Here is a 27,555-nt window from a genome sequence, read left to right as displayed (position 1 = left end):
CCGCCCAACAGCCGACCTCTCCCACTGCCGACAGAGCCACAGCGGGCAGCGACCCCTTTCTCGTGATGACTTCTGGAGGAAGCCTTCGACATCTTTGGCACGGCCTCCTCAGAGAAATGAGCTGTTGCTGCTTTAAAACAACTCGAGCCTTCTGTGTGCTGGCAACACCCGGCAGCGAGTGCCTCGAGCTGTCCAGCAGCTGCCTCTGCTCAACGCTATGGGGCCTCTTGCAGTCAACAGTCTCTGCGTTTTAAAAAATCCATCTAGGAAGAGAAGTCAGCGCTCTCGGAGCTGGAGTAACAGACCTTAGTCAGGGAGAAGCGGGTCCCATGCTGTCACCGTGGGGCTGGACCCCCCCCCCGCACACCCCGACCTCTTCGGTGCTGTCTGGGAGGCGCCAGCCCTGGCACAGAGCGAGGAGCCCTGGCCCCCGTCACCGAGCAGGCGGGGAGCAAGGCGTCCAGCCGGCTGATCGGCATGCAGACGCTGCTCCGCTCAGGAAGGTGTTTGGCAAGCGCTGGACTGAACCGCGAAGGGGTGATTTAAGGGCACAACTGCAGCCGTCCCTTTGCAGATATTCGTAAGCGCAAGGGAGGCAGGCGACCTATCTGTATTAAACATAGCTTCGTTATGAATCGCTCCTTACCTGAGTTTCTCCCAGCACATCGCGGTTCTCGATGGGGAACGGATTTTGAGAAATAGAAAAAGTGTAGACTGGATCCTTGGGGAAAGTTGTAGTAATCTAAAAATCCAAGAAAGGACGATCAGAGCGCTGACAGCAGGAGAGGCAAGTGGGATACGGGAAGCAAGGCTCCTGATGGGCGACAGCAGCCACAGCTACACATTAGAGCTCAGCCAGGAAGATGGCAAGGCAATTACAGCGGGGATCTTCTGACGGCTTTTAACATTTAAAGTGATATTGCAATCAGCACACCCCTTAGCTCCTGGCAATCGTTTCTAACGAAGCTGGAGGGGGATGTACTGAGCTCGGTCCTGAGAAGAGCACAGCCCGATGCCGTGGAGAGCATCCCTCTCTGCAAAGGTCACCGGGACGCAGCAGCTCCCAGCACAGCTCTGCCCTGTGCCAGGCTGCTGCTGCTGGGGGGCCGTCACCCTGGGGGTCACCTTAACACCGAGGGGTGACAGGGGAGAGCGCGGCCCCCGCGTCTGGCCACAGGGTAGGCAGGGGACCGTGCTGCTCCATTCAGGGCTGGAACGGGTGCCGAGAAAACACCTCTGCACTTCACTGAGCAGAGTCACCCCATGCTCTGGGTGCACTCACCCTGCCTCCTCCCTGCACCCTGGGCCAAAGGGACGGGGAACGGGGTAATACAACATTGCGCCCACGTTACTGAGCTCGCAAGCCAGTGTTTGGGCCAGCTTCTGACATTTAAAGCAGACCTAATTCTGGGGGCTTTAAAGCTTTGGTGTCAGTTACTGGCTGCTGGGCCCTGTTGGCAAGGCCCTTTGTAAGCAGAGATGCAGAAATACCTGCCAGGACAGTATGAACTGGACTAATGCCTTTTTTTTTTTTTTTTTAAAAAAAAAAAAAAAGAGACAAAACAAGATGCTTCAGAAATGCAGCTTTCCAGACTGCTCCTAAATGCATGTTCCATCAATCTGTTTTCATCTTAATTACACCCCAGGTAGCCCAGAAACAGATGCCTTTACTACTTGAGTAATAAATATGCTCCAGCGCTGCCGACTGGCACGGGGCGTCCGAGGGCCCCGCACAATGAGCCCGTTGTTCCAGACACGACATTTCTCCGTGTGAGTCACACGTCCCAGCGTCAGCCCGAGTGCCGCTCTGATAAGCGATACACACAGCAGATAGTAAACGGGGAAGAAGGACGAGCCAGTGGAAGCCTCCCGGCTGCCAGCTTCCCTGCGCCCGCGGGACACTGCCTGTGCCAGGGGCAGCTGGACCAGACCAGTTGCTCCGGGTGGATTTAATCGTTATTGGCACCACCTCTAACTCCAGCAATATCATCTGTCATCCGAATTATTTGCTTTCCTGCCTTCCGCACCGTAACAGTTTCCTTTCAAGCCAAAGGGCAGAGCCGTGCCCCAGTGCCTGGCAGCGCTGGCTCACGGGCAGGCAGCAGCCCTGCTCCAGCCAAGCTGTGCTGTAGCGTGAACGCCCTCCCCCAAGAAAAGGCATTTCTGTACAACCAACCTGGTCTGCTGAGTCACTAAAAGGAGATGGATTCTTAATTGCTGCTAAGAGACAGACAACTGGAGCTTTCTAATTAGCTCCCCGTGAGGCAGTGCCCGGCACACGTATCCGTGGGGCTGGCTGCTTCCCCTGCTGCGTGGCTACGTGCCCGTTCGGAGCCGTGATAAGACACCAGGCAGTGCCTTCCCAGGAAGCAAGTGTGTTCCCTGGCACCACACCGATCCCGAGGAGCACTGCAACTACCCCAGAGCGCACCGCCTCCTGCACCTCTGTGCTAGCAATGCCTGGCAGCAGAGGGAAAAGGAGAAAGGAAGAAAATCTGTCCTGTGAATCACCTCCAATGTGAATTTTAGAGATGGGTTAAGAACTTCACTCTGCTCTGACCATCTCCTGCTGAAAGCAAACAAGTGCAATGAATACTTACATCTATGATTAAGTACTCAACCGGGAGCGGGCGAGCCAGCTGTGTGATCTCATTGCCAAACTTGTCTATGTCCTGAAAAAAGAAGAGTCTTATTATTTCCTCAGCACAGAAGCGGTGTGAAGCCTAAGGGATCCTGCCCTGGAGACGCCCAGGCAGGAGCCCGGGGATCCTTAGCTCTGGCAGATCACTGAGGGTGTAGCGAAGAACCTGCTCGTACGTGGCTGGGTGCTGCAGAGCTGCCCAATTCCCTGCAGCTCTTCGGGGCTACAGATCTCTGTAACTCCGTAAGCCAGGACCTCCGTTTCCTCCTGAGCCAAGGGAGTGCGTGGTCACAAACCACCCTGGTCTTGTTTGCCTCAGTCCTCACCACCGGAGAGGTGCCTGGCATTATCTAAGAAGTGTAAATGCCATTTAAGGAGCGGTACTGTCTTAAAAGGGAGGGACAGCGCCACATCTGCTTTCTCAGCCAAGGCAAACCTGACTTTCTGCAAAACCGGCCACGAGTCTCTCATCCAACTCTCGCTTGGGAACTGGAAATCCAGGCACTTTCTCATACACGGACCTGAAGAGCCAGCATATCACAACGCATAAACTTGTTTTGCTTTGCCAGACGAATTGAACATAAAGTTTAATTATGGAGAAAAACGGCCAGCATATGTTCATTAATCATAAAATGACAATTAGACGTGATTTATGTCAAACATGCCGAGTTCAAACGCAGCTTCAGAAATAAATTCATGAGAACTGACACTTTTCATTAAAGATTCTGTAAGAGGGGGTTGTATTTTCTACCTAAATCATCACTTAACATGTTATAAATCATTCATTGAGCCCCATATAAATCATACGCCCATTATTTCCAATCAGGGACCTTACATTAAAGTTTACATTTACTGAGCTCTCAGAAGTCGCAGTGGCTGCAGGCAGACCCAGAGCCGCCGCACGCCGGCGGAGCCGTCACCCCGACACCTCGGTGGCTTTGGGGGACCTCGGCGAGAGGCCGTGACCCCCCCACTCCTCCAGCGGGTCCCCCCCCCCGCAGGGTTTTGAGCTGCATTCCTCGGGCCGAGCCAGCAAGCACCGTGCATCGGGATGAGCTGCCCACGGCTGACACCCTCCTCTCCCGTGCCGTATTTTCTCCCGGAGTACGCCACTCCCCCGCTATCAGCATTTCTCGGTTACGCTAGTATTTACACAGCACAAATATGCGGTGCGGCAGCCAGCACCCCGCTCTCACGCTCCGCTCTCCCGGTACACCCAGACGGACATCGCCCGAGCAGGCTCCGGCACGCTGCTCCCCTCCAGGCACCAGCCCCCCTTCCCGAGCCCCCTCCCCAAGCATCCTCTGTCCCTAGGAACAGTTCACTTTGTTAAAAAAAAAAAAAAAAAAAAAAAAAAAAGAAAAAATCTACCTTCCAGTCTTTGAAGCTCCTTTTAAAAGCAATTCCGATAAGGATCTTTTCTCCTTGAACATGACAGGTTGTTGGCCCTGTGGTTATTTCAGCAACAAGCCTGGTGGCTCGTGGCCTCAGATCTCTCTGGCTCTGACAGGAGCAGGAGGAGACGTGGAGCCTTTTCAGGGAGATCACAGGACCTGAAAGCTAACCTGCTTCTAGATCTCGGTGATACCGCAAGAGTCAGGAATCAAATCCAATCAGACCGAATCAGCTTCCCAAACACAATCCTGCCCCTGCAAGAAAGAACCTGCAACAACTCACACAAAATTAGCCCATCTGGAATTCATTTTCAAATCTAATTAAGTTCTAATATGCAGAAACATTTTTCCAGCACCTGTTCGCTTTAATCTCCGCCTCTGGGGATTTCCATGTTAAATGCCTTCTTTTTAATGTCATGCTGCTGAGGCCTTCAAGACATGCACTAGACTGTTACTACCAAACTGGAACCTCGCTCCCCCTGAGTCGAGGACATGTCCTGCCCCTGCCCCTCCCCAGACAGAAAAGCCCCCCCCTCAAATGCCGGCACTCTTCTCCAACCCCCGTGCACCATTTTATTAGGCAATTAAGTTTTAAAGTCCTTAACAAACGTCAAGCTGGGAGAATTGCTGGGAGAAAGACATCTTCATCCTGAACTCGGCAGTCGCCGGGGCCCCAGCAGCGCCTCTCGGCACGTTATCGCTGCAGCCCCGGAGCCTGAGACCCCCAAAGCCATGAATGCCCAGCGGCAACCACTGGCCAGGAAGGGGTTAACGAAGGCGCAAATATTTGGCTCCTGGACAAAAATCAAGCAGCAAGGCCTGGAGGATCTGGACAATGAATCATCCCGAAGACAGGAGCAAACTGGAGATTGCATCAGGCGCTGCGATTAGAGCCTTTCAAACCACTGTTTGGAGGCAGAAGCTGCAAACGGATGAGGTCAAAGAGGGAAAAGGATGGGAGCGCCCGCAGGGAGCGCGGCCGGCCGCATCGCACACCTCTGCGGCACTGCAGGACGGCTGCAGTGGGAAAAGCTTCTGGGTGGCCTCGGGATTTTCGATCGAGGGTGAGGGGAGCAGGCAAGCGAGGAGCCCGGGCAGCTGTCAGCCAGGAGGGAGGCTCCGGCTCCGTGTCCCAGGGCTGGTCAGCCGTCAGCATCCCATGCCGTCAGCATCCCATGCCGTTAGTCTTCCCCACGGGTTCACTCTGCCGAAGGTACCGTGGAGCTGAGCAGCTGTCTGTCCTTTCCGTGTGTTAATAAAGCCCAGCCTTGCTCTTCCCTCTGCTGATTTCCAAGAGCTTTACCGGGCAGTCCTGCCCCCTTGCACAGATAGAGCAGCTGACGCACTAAAACGAAGCGACTTTTCTAAGAGCAAGCAATAGGTCAGTGAGAGTTGAAACCCTTCTCAGGAGACTCCTCGTGAGCTAATCAAGCATCCTCCTCCCCAGAGCAGCTGGGACATTTAAGGCTAAGAAGGCTTTTCCAGTCCAACACGAACCGTTGGTAGGAGGCCAGCCAGGGGAAGTCCTTCGCTGTTAGCAAAAACTCCCCGCAGAAGTCTCCACGCAGCCTGGCTATCGTGTCTTCCCCGGGAAGAGGATTTCGAAGCGAACGGGTGAAAGCAACGCGTGCCACGCTGGGGACAGCCTGGCTCAGAGGTCCCGTTCGGCTCTAATAAAAGCAGTGCCCTGGCTCAGGTCTCTCCCCGTGCCAGATGGGACCACACTTAACAGATGACAAGCCAAGGCTCAGACACCATCTCAGCCGTTGTAAATGCACAAAGCACACGCAGGACTCTAGGAGGGCAAAAGGCTCTTTCACAACACTGGTGCCATTGTAAAGGGCTTTCGTCTTACACCATCCCAAAGAAACTCTGGGGGAATATTAAGGCAGCTGTAAAATGCAATTCATTGCAAGGATGACATCTTCATGTTTGCACTAAGCTGACACAAATACCTGTGATAAGAGACAAAGCCAGCCAGTCCCAAAATCCAATTATTCAAGTGTTTCAACGGGTCTGTAAAACACAGCAATCTCCTTCCCCCATTCGGTGGGAGGTTGAGACACCCATGAAGTTAACGGCGGAGCAGAGCACGCAGGTCTGCGGGGAGCAGAGTTAGGCAATGCTGCAGCACGGCAAGGTTACGGGCTCGGCAGACTGACCGCAGGGAGCTGGGAGCCGGCGGACAGTGGGCACGGGGTGCAGGCAGCCCAACGGGAGGGATCACACCCGGCTGGGGCACTGAGCACCACTTGCAAGCAACTTCAGCGCTGAATAATCAACCCACGGTTTGGAAGGTACGTTCTTAGTGAAATCAAAAATCAACGTGGCTGTTTTCTAGAACCAGATGGACAAAGGAGACTGCTCGAGGGCAGAAGACAGGGAATGGAAAATGCCCATATGTAATGTTCAGATGGGCTCTCCCTCATCCAGCGGAGAAACAGGGTGAAGTGGCCGTTACAACGTCGTCGTCTTTACTCACAAAGAGAGTGGTTACCCTGACTTGTGCGCCTGTGTCTTGACAAGAGCAACTCCTTCCTGAGTTTCGTTGCATTGAACTCGCCAAGAAGCATGTGCCGGTTGTGCAACATTCGAATTGGAAACAGCGCTGCGCTGTGATGCTTCACAGACAACCCGGGAGGCCAAGGGGGATGTTTTCTTCCTTCTGGCTCATCTTACCTGGGGAGGCATCTCAGAGCAAAGTAACTTGTACTCACGGTCCCCAAAGCCCTCGACTTTCACGCTAGAGCAGAACTCTAGCCTTCACGAGCCAGGAAAGCAACGGCCGCATGTAGAAAGCGCATACTGCCAATTCCGCTGGGGTGGTTCCTCTAAGCAGCAGGGCTAGTGGCCAACATAAAGAGAATGGTAAAGAAATACAGAAATCACAAGGCTAGAGGCTCAGGAAAAACGCCTCGCCTCCTGAGGCAGGACAACGCTGGTGCCATCAGTTTTCCTATTTCCATGGAAGGAAAGCCCATCTATGCTAACACACCATCGAGGTGAGTCACGTTCAGGCAGGAACAGCTGCAGCCCCAGGGGACGTGGTAGCCCCTGCTCTCACTCCACAAACACAAAACGTGGTGCAAACCGTGGAAAAACAGCTCGCTGACCAAAGACAGCCGTTCCTCTCTTTCCAGGCACCTCTTTGCCTGTGCAGTGAAGTCCCTGAAGCTGCAAGCTCTCCTGCCCGCAGCGCGGGTCCTCACCCCCTTCTTGTGCCTGCAGCGTTACCAATCCAGATGCATTTCTTAACAGTCGTCGCTGAAGTAACAACACCGACTGCGAGCAGAGGTACAAGACATCTTCTTCGAACGACGGGACTGCAGCCCAGTCGTTGGCTTACGCCGCGCTACAGATGCGAACAGCAGCACCTTTTCCTATTCGCAAAGCCGAAGGTGAATCTACGGCATTACCCTGCTGTAGGCAGGTACGAGAGTTCAATAGATTTTGCCTCGCATCTGGATGCATAGTTGTTCTATAAATACATCCGTACTACACAAACGTTGGCCTTCTGGTTCTCATCCAATTAGAATAAATTTGTATAGCTCCTTTCATCCTAAAGGGCTTTTCAAATGAATACTTGCATATTACATAGAAAAATATATACGGACTTTTCTCTCTACCAGTGATAGCTTCTCAGCCTGAGACAAAATTGAGCAACTACACAAAAGTGCAGCTTTCTGCCCAAAGCTAGCTGGGGTTGGGGCAGCACAGAGGGGAACCCCCACATCACAGCCTGGGGACAAAGCTGCTCAGCTCCTGCGGTTTCAGCAGAGAAAGGGGGAGCAGGGCGCTGCACCACGAGGCAGCTGTCCTCTGCCACGAGGCCAAGCACCGGACTCCTGCTCCTCGTACTGTATTTAACCAACGCTTTGACACCATTGTTGTCACCAACCCAGTAACTATGAGGTAGTGTCTCTGACCTCAAGCCTTGCACATTTAATGAGACCCCAAAGGTTTTCAAAGCCAGGAGTGACTAAGCTTTCCATTGATTTAAGAACATTCCAAAAAAATTAAGAGATCCTACAGCCAAACACGTTTAAGGCTGAAGGACAATTACACCCGCCAGAGCAGTCCTCAAGCCTTCCTTGAGCACATCATGAAAAAGGCAGTTACGGATGGAAGTTATAAAACATATGAAATAAGCTGCAGCCTGACCCAGTGAATCAGTGGTTCATGGAAATTTCCACAGAAGGCTGGAGCCATCAGTTAGCATTTTGTTTATCTCCCTGCTTCAGATTACGAATGGGAGTGAAGACCTTATGGGAACACCCACTGGCTTCCTGCTACTCCGAACACCCAGGGTGGCCCACATGTGGGACACAGACCTACGGGACTTCTTGCAAGGCTGCACCCTGACTGTGGCACAGCACGGGCTCCTCCGGAGCAGGACCGCAGCACGCCAGGAGATGATCTCATCTTCGCATTCAGGGCCAACCCTTGCACAACTGAGCTCCGCTGTATCTAAATCGGACCTGGCTTATCAGCTCCTAAGAGCAAGCTGTCTGCGTGTTAAGGAAAAAGGCACGGATTCCATCTACCTTTCCTCTCAAGCACTGAATTTAGCCAAGAGGTGTTCCTCATTTTCAGGTGGTGTCAAGACAAGCCAGCAGTTCAGCGTTAAGGGGTGGAGGGGGAAGATGGAGTCTCACGGGCTAATTCACCCAGGCCAGCATTTCCCGGTCTCAGGTTCAGGGCATTCAAGAGCGTTTTGACCAGCTCCATTTCTGTCACTGGTGCACAATACGCTCATTTCAGTCGTCCCAAATGAAGGTAGCTTTGCTTATCCTACGCTCCTTAACGGACAGCTTTAATACAGGCAGCAGGAGCACTGCAGGCTGAGCGGGCTGTGAATATCAGACACAGACAAGAATGAGATAACTAACTTGGGTGATGGATGGCTAATTAGTTGGCAAGCAGTGCCATTAATTAATTCCTCTGTCCTTGCTCACGGGGCACCAACACACACACGTTTGAGAAGCAGTGCTATTAGCCTCCGCAGAGATCCTGTCCCCGAGTTTCTAACTCGGCCCTGCAGATACAGGGGGGCCGAAGATCTCCAGAAACAACTGTCAAGGGAATAATGACAGTCCATTCATCACTAACAAGCTGTACCGAAAACCGCAGCAGACAGGTTACCAATAGTGCTCTTGCATGACACTTCAAGTAAGAGTATTTTGGATCCGCTCTGGATGCACAGTTTTTGGAGCTTACTGTCTGACCCGAGAGCAGGACCTGGGCACAGGCAGTAACCCCAGCACTAGAGAGGAAAGCCAGAGGCATACCCCGGTCCTGCTCTTGCTCTGAAAGCCTTCGCACCTTCCTTTTGTTGCAGAGAAGCACGCGCAGGGCTGTCTCTCCTCTTGCTGCATGAACTACGCTGTCTTTTGTTGCATCTGCTGCCCAGTCGGTGCCTGTAAGCGTGTCATACATGAGCGAATCCCTGGCACCGCATAAGGAACCCACCGCTTTCACCGCACCATTTGTGCTAGCACACATCATATGGCTGTGCAGCGGAGGAAGCTGAACTCAGCTGGGGATTAAAATCAACAGAGAAGCATGGCAAGTACTGCCAACAAATACGGAAGAGGAGGTGAATTCAGAGCACTTGCTATGGGCTCTCGGTGGATCACTGCAGACCTCATTTAGAAGCTGGATAGCCAATGGCTACTGCTGCACCGGAAACCATAACAGCACGTTTATGAGGGGGAAACGGAGCTTATGCAATTACTTTGCAGACATGTGGTGAACGGTTACTACTGAAAATAGTTCAGACCTCAAAGACATCCTTTCCTGAGCTGGCCATACCGATTTCCAGACACGCGGCAGAGCCGTTTTTGCAGCTCCCCCCCCCCGCCAGGCACGCAGCCCTTACCTTATAGAACACATCAGGCACATACTGCTCACTGCTGGACTCCTTGGCATAGCCCAGCTCCGGTGCATCTCGGCAGGGCAGCAAACACTCATCTCGAACCAGTGCCATGCACTGATTCGAGACCTGGTACCCCTCAAAGTGGACCTGGTTGTCGGGACCACCTGGAAGAGAAGAGGCTGGTTAAAAATCCCACGCGAGAGCGATTTGCCCAGCGTCACTCAGAGAGGCACGACTCAAAGAGCAACATTAAACACGACGGTGTTGCTAACAGCGAAGAACGGTGAGAAGAAAACACTGGTGCTGCTGCATGGGAAGTCCTTGTAGGCAAGAATCCCCTCTAAGCTCTACATTTATTTAGTAACACACATTTTCACAGCTAGCCTAACAGGACAGACCCCTGGAGTGACAGCAAGAGTGCTTTGCCAGGAGCTTAAAGGAGGCGAAGCTGCCCTTTCGGAAGGCTCCTGATAGCATCACCCTCCCACTACCCTGCAAGTATCTTCTCTCTTTCAAAACAAAAACCAGGCACGCAGCTCCTGTGAGCCTGTTTCATTTCCAAGGAACTATGAGCTGCAGATTCGGGGCTGGTCATCTAGTAATGTCAGGCATAAGAAGAAAAAGTGTTTTCTCAGCGTGTAATGGATGGCTTGGTGGAAATCTGACATGGAAAGTGGAAATTAAGACCCTGGCTCACTGATAGATCACATGCTTGGCGCTTTAATTTGGATAATGTAAGCAACATCAGGTCATATGTCATTAGAATACAACTGGAAAGAGAAGATACAGACAGATGGTAGGAAAACGTTACTATTTCCAAACCTAGGAATTCAGGAGGGGATAGGAGTTAATCCATGTAGAGGATTTAAAGGCAAAGTTGATGCAAACTATCCAAATATATTTATACGGCACAAAAGGAAGGAATCAAGTGTTTAAATAGAAACCTGATGGGCTGATTTAACAGAAGAGAATGAAATTATCTGGAACAGAAAAGAGGAAATATTCGTCTTCTACCCTTTGATCTCTAACCTCAATCACTCACTGCTCCAGAACAAACACTCCTAGAAATTAAACATAGACCAAGACACGGGGAAGGCCTGAACAAAGCTAGCCATCATTTGCTCAGTAAAACACCTTGTTTAAAAAAAAATAGAAATAAATTAAAAAAAAAAAAGAGCGAGTGAGATACACATCTATCTTTAATGAAAGATGGATGCGTTTAGCAGTCTGGAATGTACGGGCAGCTGTCTGATTGCACGGGCCTGTTAACTGAAAGAGAGCGTTTTCACTGAAAAAGGCTCCAGGAACACTTACAAAACCTGGGCTCAGAGGAGGCAATATAATATCACACTTTCAGTTTTTACGTTGGATGCTATTTGGAAGTCATGCGTTTTTTTCATTGTGTTAAATAGACCCAGAACCCAGCATATCTGCTCCAGGGAAATTTTAAATGAAGACATGTGTCATCCCGTGGAGAACAGCAGATTGAACTTCTAACACTACAAGTCTCCCAGCACATGCCAACATCTCCCCTCGCAGCCCGGGCAGCGCAGACTATTCCACAGTGCCTCTGGAGACTTGCTGTGAAAACGGCTATAATCAGAGGTGACAAAGCAAAGCATTTTGCAGGCTTCTCTGTTTTATTCAGGCAAACAAAAAATGTTTCCATGCACGGAAGAGCACAGCATCCTACGTAAGGGTTTCCCTGACAGCGACACAAGGGAGATAAAGGTCCCTCCTTTATGCTGAACCAGCCAGAGTAACTTTCAGGATCGGATTGCCGCGGTTCTGCACTGCCGCTTTCAGGCAACAGAATTTGGGGCTTAAAGATTCAAAACAGAAAAAGGAGCAACACTTATTCGCCTGGCTGCAGGCAAAAAATGCTTTCTGGATCAGAGGTGGATGCTCCAGGTCTGAGCCTCAATTAAGTTTCCTGCAGGGGACAGGGTAAATAATTGTAGGGAAGATAGCACAAAGAATGGAAAAGTATTTTACTTGATAGAGCAAGGCAAAACCCTTGTTAAATAGGACAGATGGGGACCAGGACGTCTGGCTTCTGGCAGAGCCGCATATTCTTCCTCTATTAACAAGAGATAATTCATGTGTAACCCAGAGAGCCGGGGCAAGCCGAGGCCGGTTTATACCTGTAGCCACAACTGTGACAAACTTGGATCCAAAATGACCATCTGGAGAAAGGCGACAGATGTTGGGCTGCTGGTTCTGAAAGTTTCCAGCTGTGATGCACTCTTCTGCACTTAGATAATACGTGTCCTGAGGGAAGAGCAGAAATGTCAATAAAAAGGACAACGCGATGTAGCCTAGACCTATTTCCCTGGTCCGCAGCCAAAGAAAACTACCAACACCCTAGTAAAACATGCTTTCGTAGAAAGTTGCTGCAGAGACTGGGAAAAGAATGCGACATGTCAGCTCTCCAGCCCTGAGCCTGGCTCTCGCCAGAAGGACTGTCCCACTTCTAATTCCACCCACCTTTACACAGCCTTTTTTTTTTTTTTTTTAAATGGGGTTTCTTTTTCCAAATAGGGATATCACTGATTTTAGAATTACAGGAAGCTGAGAAAGTCAGAGTTTCAGCCACGTATATCTCACAAAGCCCAGCCCATAGGAACATCCTCTGACTGAGTCACATTTGCTCACCGAGTTTGCACCTCACACCACCCCATTCCCTCCACTCTACTACACTTTCTTAAACCACGAGCACCATTTTCTTAAAGCAGTGTGGGTGAAGGACGGCTGGCAGCTTTGCATACTATCTAAACAGCTTCAAACCCCTAACAGTGCTCTTTGAGCTCCAGCTCCTCTTCCTTCAGAGGCTTCTGAAAAACCCCATTTCACAAGAATTCCAGTCCCAGCGTCACCTCCAGCCCTGTGCTGCCCTGGCTCAGCACTCTGCTTGGCACAGCCAGCGTTTATGCGATTACACAAACCCTCAGTACCAGCAGCTGTAATTAGCTGCACACTTGAATCTCACCTTGTTTCTGCTGTATCGAACAGTCCCTTTCCGTGTGTCTTCAGAGACCAGATCAGTAAATATCCAGCCAACCTATAAAGAAGTGTTATGAAGAAAGTTGCTTTAAGGGGGGGAGGAAAAAAAAAAAAACCAAACCCAAAAAAACCCCAAACCAGAAGAGAGCTTATACATTTTCTCCTAGCAGGACAAGATGTTCTTGGCTCCTCGCACGGCCCTGCTGTATGCTGCCTGAAGGAAATGGCTCTCCCAGCTGTGCCGGGCTCATTTGAATCCGATTTCCAGGAGCAGCGTGCCAGCTGGCCGGCCGGGGGCACCTGCAGCTTTATGTTTCACTATGGAATATTTTTTCATGGAAAGATCTGGAGGCTGCAAGAGGCCTCTCAGCCGCTACCTCCTCCCACCCACAGCAAAAAGCATTTCCTATAGAGCATTCAGAGCAAAGCAGCATCGGGAGCGCCAGCAGATGACAAAGCAGCTCACATGATCTCATTTTGAAGCTCGCAGTCACTAGTTAAGATAAAGCTCATTATGTTCCCACTGGAGTATGATTCATTCCAAATCGGAGTCTGCTCCGATCCAAAAAACACACTCCTGCTTTCTGCATTGTTTGCACATCGGAGCATAGATGTGTACACACACACCGCTGCGTGAACCCTTCTACACACATGTGCTAAAAACAGCTCCGATCAGCCCCCTCGTGACCAGCTCCCACAGCATTAACCCTTCAGAGGAAGGACTGCTGATTCAGATTCCTAGCAGAGCCCAGACAGACAAAAATCTGCAACCAGCAGCAAGTTACGTGTTAAGTCATATTGATTAAAAATATCTGATGTGAGAAGCAGAGGAAAAGCATGGAAATAAATAACACACACAGAAGCTTTGCTTCAGACACTGGCAAAAGGCTAAAGATCTTATCTTCAGAGAACAAAAGACCTCACCACAGATGTTTATAGTCTACTGTACTGAGTCTTTTCTGATTTGTGTTTTCTTTAGCAAGTCAAATCTTGTTTGTGTACATCTCATTCCTGGCATTCACACGATACCAAAAGATTTCCCAAACCGGAAAAGTATCAGTACAGGTTTGAGAGATGTCAGCAAACCAGTGGATCCCAATACCTATACGTCCTGATCGGATGACTGGCAGGCCGCGGGCACGAGGGGAACAGAGGACTGAGGCTCAGCTGCTGGGGGACCTGCACCTCTAAACCAACAGCAGCATCAAGAAACAGGACCCCACAGAGGAGAATAAAAAGCAAGCAGGAGCCTCTGCTCCTGGAAGTGGAGCACAGATTCTGTCAAAAAGAAGAACAGACTCGGAAGGCAACTCCAGCTACATCTGTGCCAAATTAGCACTCACCGGGGAGATGCTACCAGGAACGGCTCCTATCTGAGGAGAAATAAAGGGAAAAATCGTGTTTCTGCTTCTTTGCTACTCCCTTTGATGTCATTCATGACAGAGGACTGCTGACTTCAGCTGCACAGCCCTGCTAGACGCTTGTGCTCAGGAAAATGCTCTCGTTTTGTTTTTTCATATCTAAAAGCATAAGAGCTACCGACACTTAAGCTAGATTTCAGATGTGCCCAAATGATCTTGAATAACCCTGTGGAGCTGAAGAGAACTGCTGACAACTTTCTTCACTGCCAAAGATGCACGAGATCCGACAACATCCTAACCTTTCTCAGTCCAAGCTTTGCGGCGATCTCATCCACAACCTCAGCTTTTGGATCTTCCAGGATCTCCAGGCTGTTCTGCGTACCAATCTGCAGCAAAGAAAAACTCGCTAGTGGACAGAACAGGAAAAAACATAGTACACTTAGCCATTGTCAGGAGCGAGGCAGAGGATGGAAGCAGAGGTCTGGGTTTCCCCTTCGGCATTACCACTGACAGGTTTCACCCCAGAGACATCCTCTACTCACAAACCCATCCTGTCGGAGCTCTTCAGCTAAGTTTGCAAACTAAGTCAGGGTTTATAAATGAAAGACTCAGCATTTACAAACAGGCCATCGCTGTTTCTGAGCACTTTGGAAAAGGCAAGAGATTATATAATTTTTCCAAAGCTCTGTGTTCAACCTGCCCGTTTTGTGCCGCCGTTTCGTTTGCTTGAATCTTTGAGCAGCAGAGAGGCAGAAATCCAGTGAATCCAAGAGCCCACGCCCAGGCCTTCCCCTCACGCTCTGGAAAACACGACTCCATCTGGGTGCGTTTCAGAGGCAAGCTTTCTCGTGCGGGGAGATGCCATGTCAAGCAGCACAGCAGAGACTGCTTGCCAGGAGAGCAAAAGCTTCCTTGCTTTTACCGTGCACAACTAGAAGCATATGAACTTGCAAAGCAGGGGCTTAACAGTGATACTGAAACAACAGAGGGCTCCGCTCATATTGGAAAGAAAGGGAAGAACTTATAAAAGGCTTGCAATTCTGCTCTCACACACACACTCCCAAAGATCCATTTGTTCTTTTCCACTGACAAATCTGTTGCATTTTACTCTAGCAACCCTGCAGAAATCATCAAGAGGAAGAAAACATATGATTCACCACGATGTGTTTGTATGCATAGTGTCTGCACTTAGAAACGCGACTTTGGTCAGCGGTGAAGAACCCCGTAGGCAAACTCAACTTCAAGCCGAGCCTTGTGTTCGGGCAGAGTGGCTTTTTGTATTTGCCACCTCCATTTTCAGCTCTCCGACACCGAATTCGGCTTTTGGGTTCCCCGGGAGGCCAGGCTCGGCGGGACCCGCTCCGGCTGCAGCCTCCCGGGAGGACTCGGCGGTGCCGAGCGCGGCGCTGCGCGGTGCCGTGCACCATCTAGCGGGGACTCCGGCTGCTCCCAGGCATCAAATCTCATCCTCGGCCTCTCCATCAAGGCAGCAGACTTCATTTTCGTCTAATTAAGCTGCTTAAGTTTTCCCAGAGAGCTGATAAGAAATTGACGCAAGGGCCGCAACTTTTTTTTTCCTAGTACAGAATTTGTTTTCAAGCTGTTCCGTACCATAACCTTGGAAATCCAGTGATCAAGGAAACATGTAAAATGAAATCTACTATTATGAAGTCTCTCCAGCTTTAAATCACCTGAGCACAGCGTAACATAAAAGAAAGTGTAAAAACAACAAAAAGCAAATCTGGGGTTTAGAATTCTTTCAGTGGCAATAACTGATGGTGACATTAAAGACATAAATCACAACATCTTTTTCACGGGACCGTTTTCCTTGTGGAGCTGCGGTCAGAAATACTGCATGAGGTTTCCCAGACAAAAACATGTTTCCTGACTATCTTTACAAGCCGACACTGACGCCACGGCACCCAGCTTTTACCTGTGGGGGTTCATAGATGGCAGCAACCTCCGCCCGGATCCCCAGCGGGATGTCTTTGTGCTCTGTGTACCGGCCATACAGGTACCCAAGATGTTGGTTTCCTGTCTTCCGCCAGAAGTCTAGGAAGCGATCTGCAATTGTGTGGTTCTCAAACATGATGTTGTCAACATGCCTGTATTTCTGTTTGACAAAGTTCAAGCGTCAGGCCATCCTTGACTAGGTCCGTTTACTTTGCCTATCGCCAATACCTTCCCCAGAGACTCCCCGCTGCCTAGGACACACGCCACCCCTCACAGCGGAATCCTGCCAAAGCAGGGACAGGGAAAGCTAGCTGGCTCCCTCCCTCTCCCCGCTGCTGCCTTCAGCACCAACCCCCTGCCCAGCAAGCACGGGCTCCCACCACGGGCTGGACTGTGGGGAAGCGCTGAGCACCCCCAGCACCCCATTAGCTTGGCTTCTTTACTAGGGCCCTTACCCCAAGAATCTTTGCAACTAAAAGAAAGACAGTGAAATTTAAGAGGAAACAAGAAGAAACAGTGGGTGGCCTTTTGGATCCCATGAGGAAAAAGAGTGGAGCTTCATCGCTAGAGGTGCTAGCTCGGATGTCCTCCACGTTAAGAGGCAACTGCTGAACCAGATACATTTTGGAGTCCTTTTCTGCAAGGACTGAAGACCTTAACAGCCATTTCCCTGACAACTGCCAATACGCAAAGGCTTCTTGCTCCAAGTTGGCTGTTTTTGAAGTCATCTCTCCAAAAATAAGAGTCCAGTCCCTTCTCAGCTTTAAGCACGAGGGCTCCCGCGAGCTCCGTCTCACCTGTCTATTGAGAGTGATGGCACTGGGCTGACACTTTGTGCAAATGCCTTCTGGCCAAGGCGGGTGCCCTTCACAGCCCGATTTGATCTTACAGCTGATGTTTTCCAGGGCAACAAATTTCCCCCTGCGAGAAGGGAAAAGAGAAGGCTGCTGTTACCACAGTAAATGCTTCTCAAAAAAAAAGCAAGTGGCTAGAAATATCACAGAGGAGGCAGGGCAGAGGAGACACGGTGGCACCAATGCTTTGCTTCCTCAGAGGATCTCAAAGCACCCTGCAAACTCCCACGGGGGGATGCTCCGCTCCTGCGGTCCCCAAGTAAGCTCTGCTGCCCACTTAGCAAGGGAGGTCAAGAGGCCGACATGTGCTCCCCAACCCAGCCCCTAAGCAGATATTCGAGCAAGAGCAGAGACAGAAAACTCACGGGACCCTGCTTAAATAATTTACGCAGCACGTGGGAAGTAATAGATTATACTGCTAGGGCAAATGAGAGCTCCTTTCATGTGCACAAGGCTTCCTGCAAGGGAAGTTCCCTTCAAATCAAAGCATTACGGACTTGAGCTGCATCTCACAAGACATTAAAAAAATCCCAACGGCATTTAGGAATAGGAGGGAGAAGGTTACACCTCTGCGTAACTTATTTAAAGGCGCCGCATTTCAGAACATGGTGGGTTCCCTGACGTCACCAAAGGGGACTTTAGATTCTTCGCTGAACACGTGCGCCACAGCGAGGCATAAAGACATAAATACTTCTTTCAGCGCTTCCTCTCTCCTCAGCGCTTATCTGGCCTGTGTCACCACAGCATCCTCCACCCCCTCACGGGGTAGGATGCCTTATTTTCCAGTTAGCGGGCGGTGAGCTATGGCACCATGACAAGAAAGGGTTTCACTAAGAACACATGGAGCATGGGACAGAGCAGAATCAGGCCCTGAGGAACGTTAGGCTCGCCTTTCTGTCCTATTCACATTTGTAGGTAAGAAAAGCCATTGGTGAATAAAAGCTCCCCAGGTCCACCACAGTCTCAGTGCCTCTCCATGAGGTTTGAGACCCAGGCGTGGAGCCTGGTATAAATAGGGAACCTCTTTCCTTCTATCTGGCCTTCTCCCCCCATCAGTAGTGTTTCCTGGAAGCAATTACATTGCCACAGCAAAAAAAAAAAAAAAAAAGACAACGACGACAGATTTAATTTTTCTTTTCCTGCCTTTCTTTTTTTTTCCTTTTCTTTTTTTTTTTAACGTATTGTTTTCTCCTCAGTTTGCCATTCAATAGTTGTACCCAGCACTACTCTGGTGAGATCTGTCCGTACTTTCAGTTGTATTTTAAAAAAGAAGCTACAACTAGATTCCCTTAAACACAGAGATTTTCTTACTTGTCTGCCCCTCCGGTCAGCTTCCTGATGTAGGCATGGAAGGACATATGCTTCACAGGAGGTTCCAGATGGTTTAAATAATCCTCATCAAAAGGCTGCCAAAAACACCACACAAAGAAAAGCCAGGTCAGACACCTGTCTGATAATACATTGATCACTGAACAAATGGATGTTCTTGAGTCAACCCCACTGGCTCTCAGTGTGGAAACAATCAAGAAAATTTAGGCTCATTTTCAAGGCAGCTACTACTGTGATAGAAACAGTGGGGCTTTACAACAGTGAGTTTTATGATCGCCTCTTACTTTTATAACAGATTGGCTCCACAAATCAGAAGGAGCCTCAAAGGCAAAACGCTTTTTCCTTTCAATATGTAACAACAAACAAAAAGCCCAGCTGCTCAAACAACGGCAAAGAACTTCCAGAGCACACGGCGGGGAAGCGGGGGAACAGCCATGCTGGCTCGCAGCGACTTTTGAGGGATCACTGCTTCATGCCATAAATTACACAGCTTAGCACATTTGTAGGCGTTACTAAAGCTGCCTTCAACCTGAATAATACGTGGTTAAACTGGGAAGTGCTGGGATCCATGCGAGAGGGGATGAAACAAGAAGATGCAGGCAAGAGCGAAGAGGGAGGAAAATTGGAGCTTTTCTAAAAGACTTTCTGTTAAACTCATTACTGCAGAAAAACAGAGCATTAACCAGAACAAACCCAGGGTCACAAAGGCCTAGAGCTTTAGCGATCCTGGATGCGAGCCGGCACCTTTGACAGCGCACGGCAGGATTCCGACCCAGAGCTGCCATCTCTACGTGGGCAGCGCTCCGAGGAAAAGCGCTCATACTGGAAGAAACCGAATCCAAGAGGACATGCTTTTGTGTGACTTTCCAGAGCACTTTCTTGGGGCTCTTACCTCCAGCGGTACACAATGCACACATTTACCCAAGGGGCCGTGGCGACACCTATGCAAAGAGAAACAGAAGCAGCGTTAAATCTTATTAAATAAGGGAAAAGTTAGACTGTAAAAGTTGCTCTAGACTAACAGTTGCGGTGTGGAAGATCTATACAATCGCACAGCTCTGAGCAACTCTCCACCCACCAGGGAGTATTACAGAGAGGTCGCCACAAGATAATTTCACATAAAGAGACAGCAACAGCTTCAGGTTAAATCTGAGAGGCCCAGGTCAAGATCAAACCCTCCTAACGTCTGTGTCGCTGGCAAGCGGCTCTGCTCTCTGAGCAGCCACGTGAACCGATGTCAGATCACGGCTTCTCAAGTTTTACAACCCTGCGTTGGGCTTGTGTTTCAATTCAAAGAATTTTCAATCTACGTCACGGGGCTGGCCTGTGTGGTTTTAACAAAAAGACAACCAAAACATTCATCCTTTATCAGGCACTAGAGGATGGTCTGGAACAAACAGGGAAGCATGTGTTTATCGGATAGATAAAGACCTGCTGGGTAAAGTTACAAAACGGAGGGGAAAACACCCCCTTTTGAGGTGATCGCTTTAAAAAAACCCCGAAACAACAAAAAAATCCCCCCGCACCTCTGCCCCAGCACAAGGTCAGTGCTAGTTTTCAAAGGAAGGCCTCTAGAGAGGAGCGTGGATGTTGGCTCTTGTAAAGACAAAATGGATGGGATCCAGTTGCAGCATTGCTTTTAACAAAGTATTGTGGCAGATAATGTACATAAAGGACCCCTGAAGGCTGCTAATGCACTCAGCCGAACGCCAGCATCCCTTCATGTTTAGATTGATATGCACTCACAAACACAGGAACAAGCCCAGACACACTCTTTTTATCATAAATATCCACCACTGTGCTTTGGCTCCCTGCTAAGAACAATACCTTCATTTATTCTTTTGAAAAATGTGGTCAAGTTAAAGACAATGTTTTTGCCATGGAGTGGTGGGTTTTGCCTTTATTGTTTCAATAATGTGACATTTCCCTCATTTATCATCAGCCTGAAAAGGTTAGATAGGATTTTCCACGTAAAGGCTACGTCTCTCCAAACTTCCTTGCTGCTGCAGCACTAAAGATAAACCATATGGAAGACAACACAATGGGGAAGGGCGAGCTATTCTGTTTTAGAAAGAATTCCTGGTTGCCTTTAAAATTTTCACTCAAGCCCTTTCAGAAGTTACTTTGCAGCGGGGTCCAGCCCCAAGCCAACAACCAGTACAGACATCAGGCCGGGAGCCAACGGGGACGTTGTTAACGATGAGCAATAAAGAACAACCATCCAGACAGAGGACGTTTTAGCAGCATCAGCGTAGATTTACGGTGGTATTAACTCACCGTTGTATTATTACTTTTACAAAAAACACAAGCTGCTTTGTTTACCCAAGCCTCTTGCAGCTAAGAGTTTTGGCAAAGCTAGACTTCGTTGCATTTCTGTGAGCAAAACGGACTCCCTGGTTTCACAGAAAGGTTAGAAAGGCACGTGATGGAAAGGAAGCCAAAAACTAAGCAGGCAGAGACCCAAGTCCCACTTCCACGTCTCTGCCACTGGATAATTCCACTCACTTCTTTGGTTTTCCCTTGACTTCTTTGTTTTTCCTTTATAAGGAGCGGCTGGATCTGAAGACAGAGAAGCGCTCCTGCTTGGGACATCCGAGGCGAGGTGCCACATGCACCCATCGCAGTGCCGAAGACAGCGATGCAGGGTTGTGCCGGCTCTGCCCAAGCAGGGAGAAGCCGCACGGCAGCCAGAAAAGGCGACAGAGCTCAGGTCTCCGCTCTGACAGAGGAGCCCGTGATGTAGAAAACTAATCCCACCTTGCTGCTCACCCGCTGCTGGCTGGGTGACGCCGAGGCAGCAGCTCTGGCTGAAAGCACGTTTCCCCGTCCGCACCTCTCCGGTGAGATGGAGACCTGGCCCTGCCGCCCCGCACGCCCGTCACCCCGGGACCCAAACAACGGGGAGCTACATATTGAGACCATATGGAACAGAAGCTACTGCAGACAGCAGGCCCCTGCTTATTAAGCAATATGCCCCACGCAGAGCATAACCTAGTATTTCGACACAGCACCGGCTGCCAGGACATCCCAGGGAAGAATTCAAAGTATTCATTTTAATCTAGAGAACTCCAAATGTTTTAGGAGCACAAAATAGACGATCACAAGTCCCATAGCAGGGGCCACCTTGACCAGAACAATAAGTGCTCTGAATGAGTCCTTCCTGGCAAAGACCCTGGGATTTTGGTATCTGCTTCCTTCCTCGGCTCACCAGAGCTCGATTTAACCTTCCAGGACAATGGCAAGGGCTGTTTTCCCTTGTGAACGTTTCAAAAGCAGCGAGGGATAGAGCAGTGGCTCGGAGGGCGGTTCCCATAGCACGCTTCCTGGCTGCTGGTTTCAGACAAGATGTTACAAGCTCTGGTGAGGCACAGATGCATCGGCAGAAACAAAGCGCACCCGTACTTACAGCTGCTGGTCTCGATTTCGGTAAATCTTCCCATCCTGTTTGATCAGATACTGGTCGATCTCGTCTTCCACCACGTGGGGGGCCCCCACAGGCCGCAAGCCTTGGGAGACAGAGGTGTCCATAGTCTCTGAGGAGGAGCCAGCCGGGCTCGAGGGGTAGAGAAACAGCATATCGCCATGCCTATGGGTGTGGAAAAACAACACGCGGGTATCAGTAGTTGCTTCTGGGCAGCAAACCTCCCGGACCACGGAGGAATGTGTAATTTATCCCAAACTACGCACAGACTAGCAAACGTGGCAGTCCGAAGCCATTCCATTAGCCACCCCTTTCTGCTGCTTTGGTCGTTTGCACAACAAACACAAATCTTTTCATCAGGAGACAAGACCGAGGGAAAAAGACGAAGAAAAAGGCGAAAGGAGCCTATGGAGAGAAGCAACGGCTCCAGCAGGGAAAAGGACTAGCGCGGATCCTGCGCACATCGAGTCTCAGCCTTCCCAAGGCAGCTGCCAGCGCTGACACATTCAAGTGACAAGTTGCACGCAGTGGCAACAGCTCTTGTATTTTTAACCAGTTTAACATTATTCTTGACACGAACAGAATGAAGGCATTCCCAACCAAACACGAAGCGATGGCACCATTTGGCACCTCTGATCTCCCCAGGCTCCTGGCTACAGAAGGCAGGAACCTTGGCTTCTGCACGGGGGACTATCAGACTCTGGCACAGATGCAGAAAAAAAAAAGAGGAGAGCGTGAGTGAAAGCAGGGATGAGGGAGCTTGCTGCAGGCTGTAAGGGAGCAAACAGGAGGCCTGTTGCTGCCTCACCACACCAAGCAAACACAACGCAAGAAGCGACCTAAGAAACGGCTGCCACAGCCTCGCACGCAGTCAGTTTGATCACTCCCGTTTCGGCACGTCAATCAAGCTTGCCCCTTCAAGTAGCTGGTGAGCGACAGCTGAAAGCTTAGGACTGCCGTAACGTGATGTTGCCTGCTGCTGCCCAGTTCGGAGGGAAGAGTTCAGGTAAGCTCAGAGAAGAGGCGCCCCGCTGTACCAAGCCCCCCCTCCGCCCACAGCGCGCTCTGTCAGGACTCACTTGATTTTCAGTAAGTTGAGGGATTTGTTTTGTGACGCTGTGATCTCTCCTGTCCTGTTTCTATTGGTGTAGACAGAAAACCCATTATTCCTGAAACCAAATTCTTTTGCAACCTGAAAGAGAGAGAAGAATGACAAGGTTTAAGATACCTCATACCCCCGGTCAGATGCTGAAAGCTGCTCAGAGCCAGCGCTACGTCCAGGGAACTTCTATTGCAAAACTTTAGCTGAATTCATCCGCATTTCTGAAGAGCGCAGGATAACTGAGAAAAATAGAAGCGCTCAGTAACACAAGCAATCTATTAAAAAAAAGCAACTTAAACAGAACGTGTCTCTCTCACAACATAAATGCAGTATTTTATCTAAATCCAGGCAAGCGCTGTCATGACTAGAGGGGGGAAACTATCTTCTCCGTTATCCCAGTTCTCTCGCTCCAGCACACACCAGCCAAGTCATTCTCATCTTCCTATCACCAGAATTCCTCGGTCCAGACCTTCCCCTCTGAGGATCTTTTGCGCTCAGCTCCGCTTTCGCCTACCAGTTGCTACAGGAGTTTCACTCAAGCTCTTCCCGCTGTTCTCCCTTCTGTTTTTCTCCATTTGCCTCTTTTCTCCTGACGGAACTTACCCTCACAATAACCCCCTCTCAGTCCCCAGGCACGTTTTTTCCCCACTCATCCTCTCACCAGTTCAGTTTAAGGCTGCTTTACTCTTAATCAGTCAAATGCCTCTTCAAAGCAATAGCAATTTTCACATTTGGCCAGTTAAAAACATCATCACTTTAAAAGTGGCGTTGAAAGTTTCTCTAGGCGACAAGCTTCTTCCTAAATTCTTAAGTTAATAGCCTTTATTTTTATTAAATACATCTCTCTGCGGCTTTGGTAGGGCTCAGAGACAGTGACTGCACACAGGACAAATCTAAGAAGCCACAAACAGAACTGTCACATGAGCAAAGTCCCGGAAAGCAGTTTCTCTACGGTCAGCTTCGCTGCCATTTGTAGCAGCAAGTGACCTGCCGTCTGAATGGAAGCACGGCTTTCAAATGGTTCGTCTCCTGCGTTACGCCTGCCAGAGTGAAACGTTAGCTCGTCAGGCCACAGACTTCACCGATTTTTTTGGGGGGGGAGGCAAATTCCACCACACATTAACAAAATGCTCGAGTTAGCTCCTAACTCGATTCCAACCTGAACGCACCCGAGAGTTTACTTGTTTAGTACTCTTACCTAGGATGTGCTACAAAAGACAGAGAAGATTATCGAGGCCCTTACCACTCTGAAACGTGCTTTCTTGCACACTTCTTTTGCAGCTTCTCTGGAGTCGTCAAGGAGGAGATCTAAGTTAATTGCTAGCACAGAAGAAGCAATCCGATGCCTCTCTAATTACAGCTATCTAGCTAAATACGAAATCCACCATATGGATTAACATTTCAGTGTTAAAATCCGCAGTTATTAATACGCACAGATCTTAGGTGGTAAAATCTGCAACTTTTCTCTTTCAAGCACACCCTGTATCAGGAAAGAAACCCAAACATTTCTTGTATTCAGCTCAGCAAGAGGATATAGCTTTCCCCAGATCAACAGGCAATTTTAGTGAGTGCCGATGCTTTTGTTCCGACGGCAAGTGGTTGCAAGCACGATTGTTCCACACTGCCTCGGGTAATATGAACCCTTGAAACTGAGCAGCTTGTTTTGCACAGGTTCCAGACATTTTGAAAGCAATGCTTTTTTTCCCTGGGCGAGACTGTTCAGAGACTGCAGCGGGCGTCTCTGACCCAGCCCTGAAATCCATCAGGATTTTCGCTTGGTCAGGTGGGGATTGCTGTCATGGTCTGGGCCCGAGCTTCGAACAAAGCAAATGACTCACAAGCAGCAGAAGGCTTCAGTCTGCTCCCCTTCCCCCTCGCAGGGGGAAAGGAAATGTAGCTGACTAAAAGAACGGCCCTTCAGGCACAGGAACACACAGTACTTCTCTTATGAAGCAAAGAAATCCTAATCTGACAGTTCCAGGTTACAGCGGAGTTCCAGGAGGGGAGGAAACAGAAAACTGCTCGCTCCTAAATAGCAAACTTTAAATACTGAGCAGTTGCATCAGACCAAAGAACAAGCTACAGCCAACTCCAAATTTAACAACTCCGACACTCTGTGTGTTCTCCTCATCCCAGGGCGGAAACCTTTTCTGGGAGAGCCCGGAGGCTCTCACATCGCCTTCAAATCTCGCCTTAATTCCTTCCTTGCTCTCTCCAAAACCATGTTGGAAAACCAGTGGCACACAAAGCACATTCAAATGATATTCAAAGCGCAAATCAAGCAGCTGAGTTGCAACTGGATCATGCCTGAAGAGGCCGGTCCCTTGCAGCAGGCTTTGACTATCAAACAGCTTTCCCGTGTCGTTGTCAGCCTCCGCTTCCCCAGCTGCCATTTCTTTGGGACAACACTAAAAACGTGTCCTCCCCCAGGAAAGCTCCCACCCCAGGAAACTCCAGCTGAAAAGCTGAATGAGTTTTCTTCTTTAATTTTGTTATTTCCCCTCTGGAACAGCAATGAGAAAACTGCTTTTAGCTACGCCAATAAAAACGCCGTTTTCCACAAGGCGCGCCGATCCTGGCTGCCGTCAGCGCCTTTGCCCAGCGAGGTGAAGCGCGTATCTCCCGTGAAGAGAGAGCCGCGGCGCAGGCTGAGCCGCAGGAGCCCTGCCTCGTCCCGCAGGCCAGCAGGGAAGGCGCAGAGAAGCTCAGGCTACCTTCTTGAGGAACGTCGCCACCGTTTCTCGCTTCGTGGCCGTGATGCGCTTCACCCCTTCCGGCGACTGCACGCGGATTATCTGCGGGGTTAAGAGGACAGCCCGAGTTAGTGACGGGGGGGACGGAGCCCACCCCGCGCTCGCAGCCTGCTGAAGCCACGCTGGAAGTTTCACGCGCACGACGCAGACCATCCCCACCGCTCCTCCCTCCTGCTTTTAACGCTGCTCTTCAAAAGGGCGTGCAAAGGCACAAGGAAGTAATTTGCTCTCGGTAGGGCAGCACTGGACCGACGTTTGCACGCTGCAGGATGAATTTCCCCAACGCACGAGGCATGGCAAGAAGTTGGCACCGAGAAAAACGCTAACGCTGCTTTTTTTGTCAAAGCTCTGACCTCAGACGCGGAATTAAACTTTCAGAAGGAAGGTGAATCAGAGCTTCCCCCGGAGCGATTTATTCGGTGCCTACACACAAACACTGGCCTAACTGGTGCTAATGGGCACCTGTGCTGTCGTTATGTTTCAACCCGCATTACTGACGTGCAGCTTCCATCGCTAATGAAAAGACGAGGAGAGGAGCCACAAGGCTCAGGTTATTCCTGTGAAACAACGAACAGCAGTTTTGCTGCAACCTGAAGTCAGAGATGGGAAAAAACGGCGGTTTTGGGGGGAAAAAGCCAGGGATAATTCTTCACATACTGGCAGGGAAGTAGCAAGCACAAACATCAGCGTCCTCACGCTGCCGTGGACCAGAGAGGTGACTGAAGCCGCTCTGAAGAGCACGGTCACGTCGCGCAGAGCCACGTTCAGGATGGCAGCGTGCGCGCTGAACGGAGGGACACGGGAGGACACGGGAGGCTGCCGGTGTCCCGGCATTACCTCGCAGGAACCCTTTTAGGCTCTCCCAACTTTCAGCACGGGAGCAAGCCCAGCCTGATGGGAGCGGGAGACCTTTATGGTACCGACGAGCCCCTTCTCCGGTGATGCCGGCACCCCGGCCGAGATCGGGCACCTTCCCCCCGAGACCTCCCCACCCGGGGCTGAGCGGGACCCGGGGTCACGGTCCCCAAACCCCACACACTCCGAGGGGGCATTTCCCTGAGGCAAAAGCACAGGGAATCCATTCACGGCACCGCTCCTGGGGGGGGCGGGGGGGCTGCCCGGCCCGGACACCGGCAGCCCCGGCTGGGCTCGGCCCCGGGAGTGCTGTGCTCCCGGTCGGCTCCCGGCGGGATGCCCCGTCCCTAGACGCCGGCGCGGTCCCGGGGAGGCCCAGTGCGGTCCTGCCGGGCGGGGTGAGCGCGGCCCGGCCCCGCCGCCCCACAGGAATCTGCTGCCTCATCGCCCCTCCCCCCGGCCGCCGCCGCCGCCGCCGCCGCCCGGCCCCACTCACGATCGTCTCCGCCATGGCGCTGCCCGCCGGGGACCGGGGCTCGCCTCGCCGCCCAGCTACCGGCCCGGCCCGGCCCTGCCCGCTGCGGTCCAGCCCGCTCCGCTCCGCCTTGTCCGCCCCGGCCCGCTCCGGCCCGCCGCCTCCCGGGCCCGGCCCGCCGCCTGTGCCAACGCCGCCCGGGCCCCGCACCCCGGCGCCCGCGTTCCGCCGCGCAAGAGTTCCTAGGCCGGGTGGGGCGGGGCGGTGCCACAGCCACAGTTGTCCCCCGCTCTGCCTCGGTGCCACGGCCACAGCCGTCCCCCCTCCCCACGCCGCCACTGCCCCTTCGTTCCGCTCCCAACCCGGCCCCCCCGGGTGTCCCCGCTGCGGGGCCCGGCCCGGGCGTGGGGCTCCCCCGGTGCCCCCTCGCCCCCTGCACGGGGCTCGGGGTGTGTGTGGGTGTGTGTGTGGGTGTGTGTGTGGGGGGGGTTGTGTGTGTGTGTGTGATGTGGGCTCTGCCAGGGCCTGTCCCCCCACTC

The 27,555-nt window shown here is 51.0% G+C and overlaps 1 protein-coding gene across 3 annotated transcripts in view; it reads right to left on the bottom strand.

Moving 5' to 3' along the window:
• NPLOC4 (NPL4 homolog, ubiquitin recognition factor) overlaps positions 1-27,134 on the bottom strand; it is a 29,442-nt gene extending 2,308 nt beyond the window's left edge. Inside the window, exons 1-14 of one of the 3 annotated variants that reach the window (XM_050908230.1) lie at positions 27,038-27,134; positions 25,648-25,728; positions 22,911-23,023; positions 21,817-21,996; positions 19,303-19,351; positions 18,393-18,487; positions 17,025-17,148; positions 16,208-16,387; positions 14,574-14,660; positions 12,900-12,971; positions 12,055-12,181; positions 9,914-10,089; positions 2,601-2,672; positions 647-742 (exon numbers count right to left, since the gene is read on the bottom strand). In XM_050908230.1, coding sequence (XP_050764187.1) covers positions 647-742; positions 2,601-2,672; positions 9,914-10,089; positions 12,055-12,181; positions 12,900-12,971; positions 14,574-14,660; positions 16,208-16,387; positions 17,025-17,148; positions 18,393-18,487; positions 19,303-19,351; positions 21,817-21,996; positions 22,911-23,023; positions 25,648-25,728; positions 27,038-27,052 — 1,467 coding nt within the window. In that variant the 5' untranslated portion in view covers positions 27,053-27,134. The remainder of the gene's footprint in view (positions 1-646; positions 743-2,600; positions 2,673-9,913; positions 10,090-12,054; positions 12,182-12,899; positions 12,972-14,573; positions 14,661-16,207; positions 16,388-17,024; positions 17,149-18,392; positions 18,488-19,302; positions 19,352-21,816; positions 21,997-22,910; positions 23,024-25,647; positions 25,729-27,037) is intronic. The other 2 variants (XM_050908229.1, XM_050908231.1) reach the window with 2 other exon arrangements.
• Positions 27,135-27,555: the final 421 nt, after the last annotated feature.

The sequence above is a fragment of the Gymnogyps californianus genome, chromosome 19 (genome assembly GCF_018139145.2).
Source record: "Gymnogyps californianus isolate 813 chromosome 19, ASM1813914v2, whole genome shotgun sequence".
Lineage (NCBI taxonomy): Eukaryota > Metazoa > Chordata > Aves > Accipitriformes > Cathartidae > Gymnogyps > Gymnogyps californianus.
Note: the sequence above shows the minus strand (reverse complement) of the source record. Positions and strands in the feature narration are given on the sequence as shown.